General features: G+C 41.2%; 1 protein-coding gene across 1 annotated transcript in view; it reads left to right on the top strand.

Annotated features, from left to right (window-relative positions):
• LOC132380343 (E3 ubiquitin-protein ligase rnf213-alpha-like) overlaps window positions 1-14575 on the top strand; it is a 163611-nt gene that overhangs the window by 108000 nt on the left and 41036 nt on the right. The window contains exons 53-60 of the mRNA XM_059949090.1: window positions 4184-4283; window positions 8547-8658; window positions 8754-8961; window positions 9270-9463; window positions 10444-10566; window positions 10677-10787; window positions 12125-12379; window positions 13704-13782. Of these exons, the coding sequence (XP_059805073.1) occupies window positions 4184-4283; window positions 8547-8658; window positions 8754-8961; window positions 9270-9463; window positions 10444-10566; window positions 10677-10787; window positions 12125-12379; window positions 13704-13782 (1182 nt within the window). The remainder of the gene's footprint in view (window positions 1-4183; window positions 4284-8546; window positions 8659-8753; window positions 8962-9269; window positions 9464-10443; window positions 10567-10676; window positions 10788-12124; window positions 12380-13703; window positions 13783-14575) is intronic.

Here is a 14575-nt window from a genome sequence, read left to right as displayed (position 1 = left end):
GGGGAAGAAGCCAGAATAAGAAGGTTGGTGGGGTGAGGGAAAAGAGTACAAGCTGGCAGATGATAGGTGAGACCAGGTGAGGGGAAATGAAGTGAGAAGCTGGGAGGTGATAGGTGGAAGAGGTGAAGGCTCAGCCTAGCCGCTCACTTCCATCCCCCTCCCCCACCCCCTGCCTACTCTGTCACCTGGTTTTACTTATCATCTGCCAGTTTGTACATCTTGCCTTCACCCCACCTTCTTGTAGTGGCTTCTTCACCTTTCCTGTCTTGACGGAGAGTTGCAGCCCGAAATGTCGACTTTATTCTCTCCCATTGATGCTGCCTGGCCTGCTGAGTTCCTCCAGCATTTTTTGTGTGTTCCTACAAAGCACTGAAAGGATTCAACTGTGGACGTCAGTAGCTTCCACAGAAACTCCTGAGATCACGCACTATAATGTGATTGAATTAGTTAATAGAGCATAAACACAACTAGTCACACCTTGAACATCTACAAAATGTGTTTCTTCCACTATTTCTTCATGTGTGTATATAAATAAACAAATTGAGCCCATGACTCCTCCCTACTCCTTTTGCCCGGTCCATTTGCTGCCTCTTGTCCAGTTCATAAGAACATAAGAATTAGGAGCAGGAGTAGGCCATCTGGCCCGTCGAGCCTGCTCTGCCATTCAGTAAGATCATGGCTGATCTGGCCATGGACTCATCTCCCCCATCTGCCTTTTCCCATAACCCTTCATTCCCTTACTTTGCAAAAATCTATCCAATCTTATCTTAAATATGTTTCCTGAGGTAACCCCCATTGCTTCGTTCGCCAGAGAGTTCTCTGGGAAAAGCAGTTTCTCCTCATCTCTGTCCTAAATCTACACCCCCGAATCTTGAGGCTATGCCCCCTAGTTCTAGTCTCACTCACCAGTGGAAACAACTTTCCTGCCAATACCTTATGTATCCTCCCTTTCACAATTTTATATGTTTCTATAAGATCTCTCATCCTTCTGAACTCCAGCGGGTACAGTCCCAGGTGACTCAATCTCCCCTCATTTCTGGTATCTACCTGGTGAACCTCATCTGCACCACCTCCAAAGCCAGTATATCCTTCCTCAAGTATGGAGACCAGAACTGCTCACAGTACTCCAGGTGCAGCCTCACCGGTACCCTGTACGATTGCAGCATAACCTCCCTGCTCTTAAATTCAATCCCTCTAGCAATGAAGGCCAACACTCCATTTGCTTCCTTGATAGCCTGCTGCACCTGCAAGCCAACCTTTTGTGATTCATGCACAAGCACTCCCAAGTCCCTCTGCACAGCAGCATGCTGCAATTTTTTACCATTTAAATAATAATCTTTCATTTTTCCTTCCAAAGTGGATGATCTCACATTTGCCAACAAAGTACTCCATCTGCCAGACCCTTGCCTACGCACTTAACCTATCTATAGTTCCCCTTGCTGCAAAGTACATATAAAAGCATAATGCTCATCAGTCGTTCAGGATTCCATCAATTCTGACTGGTGAGACCTGCTCTATCTTAAGTGATGTGCTTGGTATTAGAGATATCTGAACATGTAGGCTGGCCATATTTTGTAATAAGTTCAACTCTTTTTGGCACCAGCTCACAGCAGCGGTGCAGACCATGTTCCTAATCCCTGAACTATGTTTGCAGAATCATTGCAGCATTTGAAAAACTGACAATGGACAGGTTGAAATCCCAATCAATAGTTGCTAAAGTGAAAACAATGAATTCATGATTTTGGTTTATTTTGTGTCAGACTACCTCTGCCACTTTCTCCACAAATTTAGCTGAGATACTGAAGGAAACTTGGCTGAGCCTCAAGGAGTGTTATGGACATGGACAGTATTCTGATCACAACCAGGGTTTAGCTAGCTAGGTTTTGACCTATTTTCTAAAATTCCACTCACAAAGTTACACATTAATAATAACAGATGGTAATTTGTTAACAGAAAGTCTGCTCTTTTTTACTTGGGAAATTTCTGGCAAGAGCCATACGGTGGGGTAGTAAATTACTTTTCAGACGACTTTAAAACAGCTTGTTTACAACTAATTTAAACAAAGTTAGAAGCATACCTTGGGAACCTGAAACAATTCTTGACTGTGGAAATGGAAAATGATCCGGTGCCAGACCACTCTCCTGGCCTTTATCATGTGATTCATGCCATTGTTAGTAAGACAATATAGGTGGACTCTTCAAACTCTGGTCTTGGAATTTAGAGACCTCTTTTCCATCATAATCCATACTTGGCTATCCGGGAGGAACAGGTCTTAATATTAACACAAACAGCACTCTGCAGGAACTCAGCAGGTCGGGTGGCATCCGTGGAAATGAACAGTCAACGTCCTGACGAAGGGTCTCGGCCCGAAACGTTGACTGTTCGTTTCCAAGGATGCTGCCTGATCTGCTGAGTTCCTCCAGTGTGTTGTGTGTGTTGCTTTGACCCCAGCATCTGCAGAGTATTTTGTGTTTGGGTCTAATTAAAGCAGCCAATAGAGTTCATCTTCAAGTTCCTCGTGCTATTGGTGTTGGTGTATTACTGTCACTTGTACTAGTCACTTGTCACACAGTGAAAAACTTGACTTGCTTACTGTTTGTACAGATCAAATCATTACATAGTGCATTGAACTAGAATAAGGTTGCAATAACAATGCAGAATAAAGTGTAAAAGCTATTGGAAGTTTACAAAGCAGGAAAATGATAAAGAGTAGGATCATAACTGGGTATATTGTGAGGGCAAGAGTGCATTTTATCATAAAAGAGATCCATTCAAGTGTCTGATAACAGTAGGATAGAAGCTGTCCTTGAGCCTGGTAGAAGAATTTGGCAATGGAGTCTACTCTGGACACGCTCATGTCAGTTCTGTTGATTCTACTGTAGGCTTGATGGCACTAGCACAGCTGTGTAAAGTCACCCTTACCCCGACGTTGCTGAAACACGGAACGGTGACACCCACTGTGCAAGTCTGGGATTCCCTTTTTGTGTGTTCAGCAATGAATGAGATAGAGGTATTTGTGCCGAGCCCAGGTAGCTCAAAAGAATGAAAAAGAAGCTTGCTCTGAGAGGATGAGAACAGTTCCAATGTCAGCTTTTACAACGATGCTCAACTTCAAGTTCAAGTTTATTGCCATCTGACCGCACATATGTACAACTAAATGAAACAACATTCCTCTGGACCATGGTGTATCCACAATACATACATCATACACAGCACATAAAATATTATTACAAATAAGTTAGTAAACTTCAAAATGTAAATATACCTTGTTAAGATCTTACACTTTATGGTTTACCTGCATTGTACTTTTTTTACACTTTATTCTGCATTGTTAATGCTTTCATTATACCTTGGTACATACAGGAAAATGGTAAGCTCCCTGTCCTAGTGACGCTGGTGGTATAGGGTGTTCACTAGTCTCCCATCCTGGGGGAAGAAGCTGTTAGCTATTCTTGCAGTCCTGGTCCTCCTCTACCTCCTTCCTGGTGGTAGTGGGTCAAAGAAGAAGCGAAATGGGTGTTAGGGATGCTCTACAATGCTGTAGGCCTTCCGTCTACAACATTCCCAGTAAATGTTACAGGTAGAAGGAGGGAGGCCCCAGTGACCTTTACACGGTTCTTACTATCCTCTGTAGGCTCTTGTAGTCCGATGCCTTGTAGCTTCTGAAAGCATATCTCCTTCACAAATTTGTCCAATGCCAGGCAGCAGATCCTTTTTGTTCCTACTATGCATCCTGGTGTGAAAAATTTACATAAAATATAGACTGGCACATGACATACAGTACTGTGCAAAAGTCTTCTGTGCAGATATATAGCTAGCCTGAGCTAGCCTTTTGCTCAGTACTGGATATTATGTCTTTCTAGTTACTAAATAATACATAATACTATTAAGCTAAGACCCCTTACTTCTGTTTCCCAACCATCTTCCTATTTTAACCAATATATAGTACAATGCAAAAGTCTTAGGCTCCCTACATATACCGTATATATACTGAAGACTTTTGCACAAAACTGTAATTCTGTGCTCCAATTATAGTTTTCATTGTTAGTTGTTAAGCTGCCTGGGGATGACCATATTTGAATCGCGCTAATTAGGTTTGCTGTTGTAGGTTTTATATTGGTCAGCCATAAGAGATTAAAATGTAAATCTGTGCCTTATACTAAAGATTATTTTCTAAAATTAGGTAACCACTACATGACTCGAACCTTAACCCCATTCTCTGAGTGCGTGGACGTTAATCCTGTGATACGTTCTGTTTTACTGAAGCTTTTAATGCATTACAGGTAAGGAAAATTAAATGACTAAACAAAAGCAAAAAAATTATTGAAGGTGCTGGGACTGAAGGGAATTCTACAAATGCTGGAAATGTTCACCAGGTTATGCAGCACTGGTTGAGTAAGAAAGGGAATATAAGGAGTTGCTCCTCTTGCCTGAGTGTGACCTCATTGTGACAGGCCCACAGTCAGGTTGGAGGAGCAACACCTTGTATTCCGCTGGAGAGCTTTCAACCTGATGGCGTGAACATCGATTTCTCGAACCATGGCCTCCTCTACTGCTGCGATAAGGCCTCTCTCTGGTGTTCCTCCCCCTTTTATTTCTTCCGTGGCCTTCTGCCCTCTCCTATTAGATTCTCCCTTCTCCATCCCTATATCCCTTTCATCGTTCAACTTCCCAAATCTTTACTTCAACCTTCCCCCTTCCCAATTTCACCTATCACCTTGTAGTTCTCCCTCCCATCCCCCAACCTTTTAACTTAACTCCTCATCTTTTTTTCTTTAGCCCTGATGAAGGGTCTTGGCTTGAAGCATCAACTGTATTCCTTTCCACAGATGCTGCCTGACCTGCTGAGTTTCTCCGGCTTTTTGTGCGTGCTGCTTGAATTAATGCTTCACTTTGATTACTTTGCATGGAAACAAGGAAAAGGTGGAAATTGCACGTGTGTTAAATTTCAGAGAACAAGGAGAAGTGGAGCAAATGGAGTGAATGTTTGTGAGTGGGGACCAAAACAGATTGAATGACACAAGTTTGGACGATGCAGTCTAATAGGATGAAAGTTTATTAGTCACAACTGATCTGTCTGCAAGAGATGCAAACAGGAGATGAGCAAGAACAGAAGTGAGAAAATGGCTAAAACTATGACAACTTGACATTAAATCAAATGAGTAGTTCTGTGAGTCTAACAGAGGGTGAGTGATGCTGTTAAGCTCGTGGGAGCAGCCTGGGTGATGTTCATTGTGAAATACTAAACTCCAAGCAAATCTTCACTTCCACTGAAGCTGAGTGGGGCACAGTCTAACATTGTATATGATATATGGGTTAGACAAAACCTTTTTTTAAAAAATAGAAATTACCTTATTGAAATCTCATAGGACTTCACATGGTCTTTTTCGGGACAGGTAATTTTCCTGATGCATCTCATTGTCTCCAAACGCATAACATTCTCAAGTTAACACCTCACAAATACAGGTTCTTGGCTTCCTGCTGGAAACAAGTATTGATGTTTACAAAGACTTTAATTTGCAACCACCAATTCTTCCCCCCCCCACCCCCGTAACACCCGCTCCCCCACCCGGGATTAATCACAGCCTTGGTCAATTTTTCCTGATTGATCCTGGCATTAAAGGTGCCACAGGAAGCTGCTAATGCAAATAAAAGTTGACCCCTGTTCACTTGGGCTAATAAAGTAAAGGAAGATTTTTCTTCCCCTCCCCACTCTTCATTTGCTTCTACTGCATTCCTTGGCAATTTTAACATTCAAAGGTGACCCAGGGGCTCCCAGAAATGCCAAAATGGCAACTTGATGGGTGTAAAAGCTTTGCCTTTACTAACATCTTGGTTAAAAGGAAAGAAGACCAAGTGCATTATTTTAAAGGAAGAGTTCGTTCTTCTGAGCCAGTATTTGCCCGTATTTTAGCATCACTAAAACATGTAATTGTCATCATGTTGCACTTCGCTGGAGTTTGTGATGGGCAAATTATCTGCCAATTTTTCTTAAAATTACTTTTTCAAAAAATCTTTTTTGTGGGGGCGGGGGTGGTTAATAAATCAGCAGGGAATCCAGAAAGAAACATTCAATGAGTAACTGTCATCACCAGTTATAAAATAACTAAATTAACTGGGCCCAGAATGCGCACACTTGCCACTCAACCATTCTTTTTGTCTTATTTGTGCACAAGAAGAACAGCATGGACCCTGTCACACAGACTGTTCTGAAGCCTGAAAAGGAAACTGTGATAGTAATACAGAATTGGCTTATCAGCTACAGATATTGTAAATTGTATATGTTTAAATTCCTGACTCGCAAGATCAAGTGGTATTCACAATAGTGATGTTAAAGTCAATCGAAACTTCAAGCGGACACTGATGATATTTTGAAGTTAGTGAAGGCAATAAAGCCCTAGTTGTTGAGTATCTTTCACATCCTTCTGTGATTTTGCCTACACTCTGTTATGTTAAAGGAAGCTATTTTTAGGAAGACGTTTCTGGAGAAGTCTCACTACAGAGGCCTCACCCATTTGACACGAGTACACACTATCTCATCTGTAGCAAGCAATGGTGTCTCCGGCTGTCTCACTTCAAAGGTCCCGCATGACTTCAACTGACCCAGGCAATCCTTGCCTTACCATGGCTCCCACACAACACATGGCACAAATAAAAATTCTTTCTAGGATGTATAAGGAATAGAATTTCATCCCCTGATCAGTAAATATTTTGCATGCCAACAAACAATGTGCTGGAGAATCTTAGTGGGTCAGGCAGCATCAATGGAGGAAAATAGATAGCCGACATTTAGGTTTGAGGCCTTTCGTCTGGGCTGAAAGGCAAAGAGGACACAGCCAATATAAAGAGTTGAGGGGGTGGGTGGAGCAAAAGCTGCCCAGTGATAGGGGGATCCGGATGCATAAGGTTGATAGGCACGTGGAGGAAGGAAGATTGGGAATAGTGACGGGCTGGGAGATGCAGGCAGTAGAATCCGATAGGAAAGATGTCAACAAAATAGAGGGTACATAGGAGATTTACTAGAATGTTACCTGAGTTTCAGCACCTAAGTTACAGAGAAAGGTTGAACAAGTTAGGTCTTTATTCTTTGGAGCATAGAAGGTTGAGGGGGACTTGATAGAGGTATTTAAAATTATGAGAGGGATAGATAGAGTTGACGTGGATAGGCTTTTTCCATTGAGAGTTGGGGAGATTCAAACAAGAGGACGAGTTGAGAGTTAGGGGGCAAAAGTTTAGGGGGTAACATGAGGGGGAACTTCTTTACTCAGAGAGTGGTAGCTGTGTGGAACAAGCTTCCAGTAGAAGTGGTAGAGGCAGGTTCAATATTGTCATTTAAAAATAAATTGGATAGGTATATGGACAGGAAAGGAATGGAGGGTTATGGGCTGAGTGCAGGTCGGTGGGACTAGGTGAGAGTAAGTGTTTGGCACGGACTGAAAGGGCCGAGATTGCCTGTTTCCGTGCTGTAATTGTTATATGGTTATATGGAAAGGAAGTGAAGCATGGAACCAAATAAGGGAAGTGGGTTGGGCAGATGAAAACTGTGGGTGGAGAGAATCTAGTGGAAGGAACACACACAAAATGCTGGAGGGTCTCAGCAGATGGGGTAGCACCTGTGGTTGGATTTGAGCAGTCAACCTTCAGGCTGGAGTGGGTAGGAGATGGAATGCAGATGGAGTGGGTGGAGGAGGGGAGAGAGTTGGTGGTTAGCTGCTGAGTAGATCAGGGGCAGAGACAGAGCAGTTCAACTGGAATTGTAGAATTCATTGTGCATGAAATCGGCCTCTGTTTTCAAGCCCATTGTGTTGTCCATGATATCACATCTGCCAGCTGACAGCAGTATGAGGGTAATGCAACACGTACACATAAAACACGCTGGAGGAACTCAGCAGGTCGGGCAGCATCTGTCAACGTTGACTGCTCGTTTCCACGGATGCTGCCCGACCTGCTGAGTTCCTCCAGCGTGTTGTACGTGTTGCTTTAACCACAGAATCTGCAGTGTACTTTTTGCTTAATATGAGGGTAATGATGTGAGATTCTTTGTTCACACTCCAAATATTTAAAAGCAATTTGCGACACTTTGTAAGCTAATTAATTGTTCTGAGAAAATTGACCTTATTTCTTCAGCGAAATCAGCTTTTCTAAAAATCCTAAGTGACAGTATACTAAATCACTTTGCATTATGCTCATGGCCACACTGCTGCTTACTGAACATAGCTGTGATTAATGTAGGTGATGAGATCAGATGAATAAAGTAAAGGTGAATTAATTAAACGTCAGATGAGATTCTGCAGATGCTGGATTTCCAGAGTAAACTGGAGGAACCCGGCAGGTCAGGAATCAGCTATGGAGAGGAAAAGTGTTGATGTTTCTGGCTGAGTCCCAATGAAGCGTCTCGACTCGAAGCATCAACTTTTTATTCCTCACCGCAGATGGTGGATGAGAAATCTTGTGTGTAAATGTAACTATGGCAGAACATGTGTTAATACATTTGATAAGGTTGCAATAAAGACTCAGGATGGTATAAATTCTGCATTTCTCAATAGTTTTGATAAGGTGAAAGACTTCCTGCAGACATACCTCTCAAACCTGGAAGAGAAGATATTCTCAAAAGATCACCTGAAGGAAGTCTACCTTCTGTTCATCAGATGCTTTGAGGTAAACAGGAGCCATCTGAGCTCTTTCACTCCAAAATCTAGCTGAAGGTATCATTGAAGTTGGCCAAGCGTCTGAATCTGTATTTTGCCTTTAAGGACTCGGAGTATGCCCACTTTGAGCGTCATGGAGGACTTGACAGTGGCAAACTCCTCAAGCAGAATTGTAGCTTTGCCAGCAGGTTTGCTCGGCAGCAAGTTGCCACTTGTGAAGAAAATGCCATTGAATACCTGCAGAACGTTGCCAGGCTACGACTCTGCTTCAATCTTACAGCTCAGCTGATGTATGAATCATGCAACAGGAAAGGTAACATTAAGGCTAACTTTTAGTCATTGCCTGCTCTCATACATGGATACATGGAGAAGGCAGGAGATTAGGTCTGAGAGGGAAAATTGGATCAGTCATGATGAAATGGCGGAGCAGACTTGATGGTCTGAATGGCCTAATTATGCTCTTATATCTTATTCCTCTGCTTTTTGTTAATTATTCCACAGTGTTAACCTACTGACTGTTAACAAATGGGAAACGTCTTGCTTAGACATACACTTTGAACACCGTTGTTTTCCAGCAGTATGTGAATTTACTTAGTAATTTTTGTAAATTTGTATTTCCAGACATAATGCATGAGGCCACAAAGGAAAATTTCTTCCAACATATGAAAATGATTTGTTTGCACTCCAACAATGACTGGTACCGAGTTTATCTGATGAGGGAAGTGTATGATCAGTATGGAATGGATTTTGTTCAATCTTTATCACAGCTTCAAGAGTATCACTGGTCATTTCCAGACCAGATTATTGAAAAACAGGTAGAACATTTTATGGATTTGAAGGGACTTCCTAACATCTACAAATTAGGCAATATCTCACAATTGATTTGATTAATCAAATAAACATCTGTAATTCTTTACATGCACCTTTTCAAATTAATCTTTAATGTGCAGGAGTTACTTTGTTGTATCTTTCATAACCCTTAAATTAATTGAATCATTGCAGGAGCCCATTTGGCCTATTGATCTCATACGCCTTCTGGAAGATCAACCACATTAATCACTTTTCCAGCTCGACCTATCACTCTTTCAATCACAGAATTTATGGTTGCTCTCTACATGCTGTTTTTATGCAATTTTTTCTTTTACAAAAATTGCCTCAACAGAAAGTGAAGCAGAAAGACACCTCCAATGCCATATTACGTATATAAATTTTACATATTTCTTGAAGCAATGAGCTTTCAGATCATTCCCCCACCCCCAAAAAAAAAATCACAGAGCTAGACATGGAACTGTCTCCCAGTGGGAGTGCTGGAAATGTATTGAAGCTTCATTGAAGAAATTGGTAAAAACCTGTGCAAGTAAATTTTGAAAGGATGTGAACTAGGGGAAGAATTGACAGAGATACAGTGTCCTGGCTGGGTGCTGTCCATCTGTAAAATGCCTGCAAGGTGGCCATTCAGCTTATTGTGGCAAGTACCAGGCTTGTATTAGAGTATCTCTCTAGCAGGCTCATGGATAAATTGACTACTCCTGTTCCTGTTTCTTATTGCGTGTGTTAGTAATCTGCCAAGTTCTTGTTGCCTAGTGCCCAATGGAAAACTAGGTTCTTTCTTTACAAACGAAAAATGCTGAAAACCTGGAATTTAAACAGCAAATGCTGGAAATCCTCATCAACCAGCACCTATGCAGGGAGAAAGAAAATTAATGTTCCAGTAGTTTCAATCAGCATTTTCTCTTTTTCTATCTGTTTTGTATTGCTTTGTGTACTGACATGCAAGTTGGCCATTTCTTCCCAGCATTCTCGTGGGGTACAGCTGGATCGCTATATACTATGTGGGCAGTCATACAAAACCATACGTGATGCAACCACTGAGGCAATCATAAGATGCCAAATGAATGTTGTCACGGACAAGATAAAGGTTGCTACCATTTCTTAAGGCACTCCTTCTTTATTGAACATTTTTGTACATTCAATGTTTTATAAACCCACACTTTAACTATTTTTTTTAAACCATTTTGTTCCTCAAAGGGTTTGAAATGCTCTTCAAATCATCATCGGGTTTACTTGGCCTTGGCATTATTTCGTGAAGTAACGTGTTCATTTGCAGTGGAAGATCGCAGCCTGCACTGTAAACCAACGGTAAGAATCATTACCAACAAGCCACGTGGGATTCCTGACCTTCAATAATATGTTTCTGCCACATATGTTTCCTAGCTGGCTGAAATCTCTTATTTAATAAAACAACAGCAAACTGCAATATAGGCTATTTTGTTGAGCAAAGTAGAAACAGTCACTTCTTTCAGTTTTCAACAGATCCACATGCAGAAGCTAATTTTAACAGAAGTGCTCGTCTGCTTACTGTTATACTTCCTGAGAGACAGTTCAAGAAGTATCAGATAAAACCAAATCTGCTCTTTTTCACTTTTTTTTATTTGTTGATTGGGAATCAGACACCAAACAATACAAACTTACTGCTCAGTTACACACCCTGGTAGCAGAGGCTCCGCTTCACATTGTGGATGTCCATCTAAAACACTGTGTCATTAAAGTTTTATGAAGGCTAAAGGCCACTGTACCATTTTAGCAAAGGTAATGGTCAAAATCTTGTGGAAAACAGACCACCACTGAGATACCCAATTTCTCCTTGTTTACCTTGCCTGTATCCATAGAGATGAACTTGTTGGCTGACATCCTGCTTGACTGCTTGCCTCACTGACAGCCAGAACAAGCCTGTCCATATATGATTGAAATAAGCTTTAAAAGATAGCAAGGCTAAGTGCTAGGCTCTGCTGTTTGTTAAAGCTATCAAGATTTTTCAAAGCTTCCAATAGTCTGATACATTCAAAAAACATTAAAATTAATATGTTAAAATTATGGCAAATTTAAAAATATAAAACTAAGTGAAACAATCTTACAGACAATAAAAAACTGTGAACTGTCTTATTGTTACCTTTCTTCTTCACAGCTGTATAATCTTCATTCGGATTCATAGGCTAATACAGCTGTTCCATTCATGCTTTTCCAGGATTCAAATGTACATTGATTGGCCTGTTTGAATTCGGGTAAATCCAGGCTTTCTTGCTTGAGGCTCCCCACAAAGTTGACAGTATTCCACTGCAAGGTTAGCCCATCTCTGCACCATCAAAGCTAGAACACTTACATTTCTCTGCATTCCACATTTCTGAGATAAATATTCAAAATAGCACCGATATATTTTAAAAAATCTTATTTCAAGAAGCTTTTGGAATTCTTGATTCCAAATGAAAACATAACTTCAGATAATTGTAAAAAGCCCTAGTCAGGCCGATGCCGGTTCTGTGTACACAGGATGGAGCTGTGCATTTTTAATTGGCAGATAAAATTAGAATTTTTGTCACTCACCTTTAATCAAGAAATCAGCTGTCTACTTGATAAACAGGAAATGCACTATGGTCCACTTTAAAATGACTTTATTTACTGTTTGTGTTTTCTTTCAGACAATTAGCATGCTACAGAAATTTATTGCGGATAGTACGATTCTAGAGGTTCCAAACCTGAAGGATTTCTGCATTGCTTTGGTGAAGAATGAACTCGGAAGCCCAGAATCTTTGTTGAGGATCATACCAGATCAGTCGAACTTCCATCGCATCCTGATTGAGATAATAGTTCACACAGCCTTGGTTTTGCTCTGTGGGAGTAGTGTTCTGTCACTTCCGCTCTGCAGTCTTGCCTTCTCTCCTTCAAAGATGCAGGTTAGAAATCCATGGACACTCAATCGCCATACAAGGGTTGCTGTACTAGTGCCTTGCATTTTGCTCTTGGTTGCCCTTTGTAGTGCCATTTAAGACTACCATCAAGCTTACACGTGCCTTTTGATTTTTTATTTTATTCTATTTTGAGATATGGCATGGTTACAGGCCCTGCCAGCCCAACAAGCCCGTGCTGCACAATTACACCTTTGTGACTGTCCCGTACGTCTTTTTAACGTGGGAGGAAACCGGAGCACCTTGAAGAAGCCCACGTGGTCATGGGGAGAACGTACAAACCTCCTACAGGCAGCGGTGGGAATTGAACCCAGATCACTGGTGCTGTAATAGCGTCACATTGACAGCTACGCTACTGTGCCACCCCCATTTGATGAGGACAAATTTCCAAGTCAGTGGGAAGGGAGCAAAGGGTGGTACCTGATAACCATTGCAAAGAGGGCTGAATGGCCTACCTCAGGGCTGTGAGCATGTATAATAACATTACCACAAATTTGGTAGCTTTTCCTCAGTCTATGTTCTGAAATAGACCCCAGATTTTTTTCATTATTCTCTCTTGATTTCACTGTACCTTAATTTTTTGCTATGAACATTACAAAAGAGACACTGTCCTTCCCTGGACTAAATGTGTTAAATACAGCATCATCTTCCTTGCTGTCCTTGTGAAATGTAGACTTTGCTGCAAATTTATATTCACTGAAATGCTTCATGCCTTTGCATCAATCTCATGGCTGCCAAGAAAGTTACTTGGTCATTGGAAATAACTGATCCCTAAATTACTTTATTTTCCTTGCATGGAGCACCCTCCACCCTTCCCACAGTCCCAGTCCAAGATTGGTGTTGGTGTAAAAGTCAGCATAGATATTCATATTTCTTAGGGACAGTCTATCATCCAATACTTGAGGGTTGGGTGTGTTATAGGGTAACATTCAGCTTCTGGCTTTTTCAATGACCAGGACCTGAGGTAACACATTCCATACACAAAATAAAGATGAATGAAATAATGATGAAAATTTATTTTCTCTGAGTTACCAGCAATGGTTAGTTCTTTTCAAAGACCAGTATAATGAAGCTCATTAAATTATCCCAATGTTGCATGAACTCTCTGCCAACTTTAGAGAGATGAGGCAGATTTTCAACCATTTCTCAATTGGCCTACACCTGGAACTAGACCGGGAGTGCTTGAGATCGGGATTCAATAGAATAGATCTCCTATGTTTGTCCTTAGATTTCATATGAATCTCTGCAAGAGAGAAATGTGTTTGTGATGAATGGTTAAGTCACTGTGATGGTTTATTTGTTTAATTTTTAGAATGCTTACTTACCCACCATGCCTGAAGATCTTAAGAAAGAAGCTAGACGTTGGTTTCATGATCGGCTGACGTGGTACAGTAAGTATCCTGCGTCTGAACTTTCCATACAGATGAAGTGCAGAAGATTTTTCTTACATTTATGCTTATGAAGTGCTTATTTTCACCTCCCACTATAAAAGATTAGGCATAAAAATGTAATTGGAAATATCTTGCCTAAGGAATATCCACTTTAATTGTTTTGACTACAGGATGATTTGTGTGCTCAAATTATATGCCAGCTCATGCAATGGTCAGGAGGAACTTGTCTCCCTTGATAGCATTAATTTCAGGACACTAGTGGGTCTTCTGAAAATTAATTTACCTTGCAAGGTTTCAGGGGGGCTTAGAGTTCACTCCCCTTTACAGCTGGTAGTCTTTTCCCATGAAAAAACTCAAAATCGCTTGTCTGCTTTGGAGTCTAGTGTGGCGGATGAAACATTTGCCCCAAGGGAGGTGACCCCATGCAACTAGAACCTCAGTGCTGGGGATGTTTTGGCCAGGAGCGAACAATAATGTAGGTTGTTGTGACTGTGAACAAAGTCACGGTGAGTCACTGCAGCTGGTGGACAAAGAAGCCTTTATTCAGCACACAAGCTTGAGAAATTCTTGGAAGAAGAGGCCTCCTAAACACAAAGTACATCACACTTTTATATCCTTAAGATCAATGGTAACTCAATACATTTTCACTGGTTACAATGACATGGTTTACTTCAATGGGTTGACAATGCTTCATTGAAGTTATATATAATTTTCAGATTGCTGTTGAAATTAATAACTCCAGAATACGCCCTAACATAGCTCCTTTATCTTTCCGAGGAATGGGGAAACAGTG

Source organism: Hypanus sabinus, chromosome 23 (genome assembly GCF_030144855.1).
Source record: "Hypanus sabinus isolate sHypSab1 chromosome 23, sHypSab1.hap1, whole genome shotgun sequence".
NCBI lineage: Eukaryota > Metazoa > Chordata > Chondrichthyes > Myliobatiformes > Dasyatidae > Hypanus > Hypanus sabinus.
Note: the sequence above shows the minus strand (reverse complement) of the source record. Positions and strands in the feature narration are given on the sequence as shown.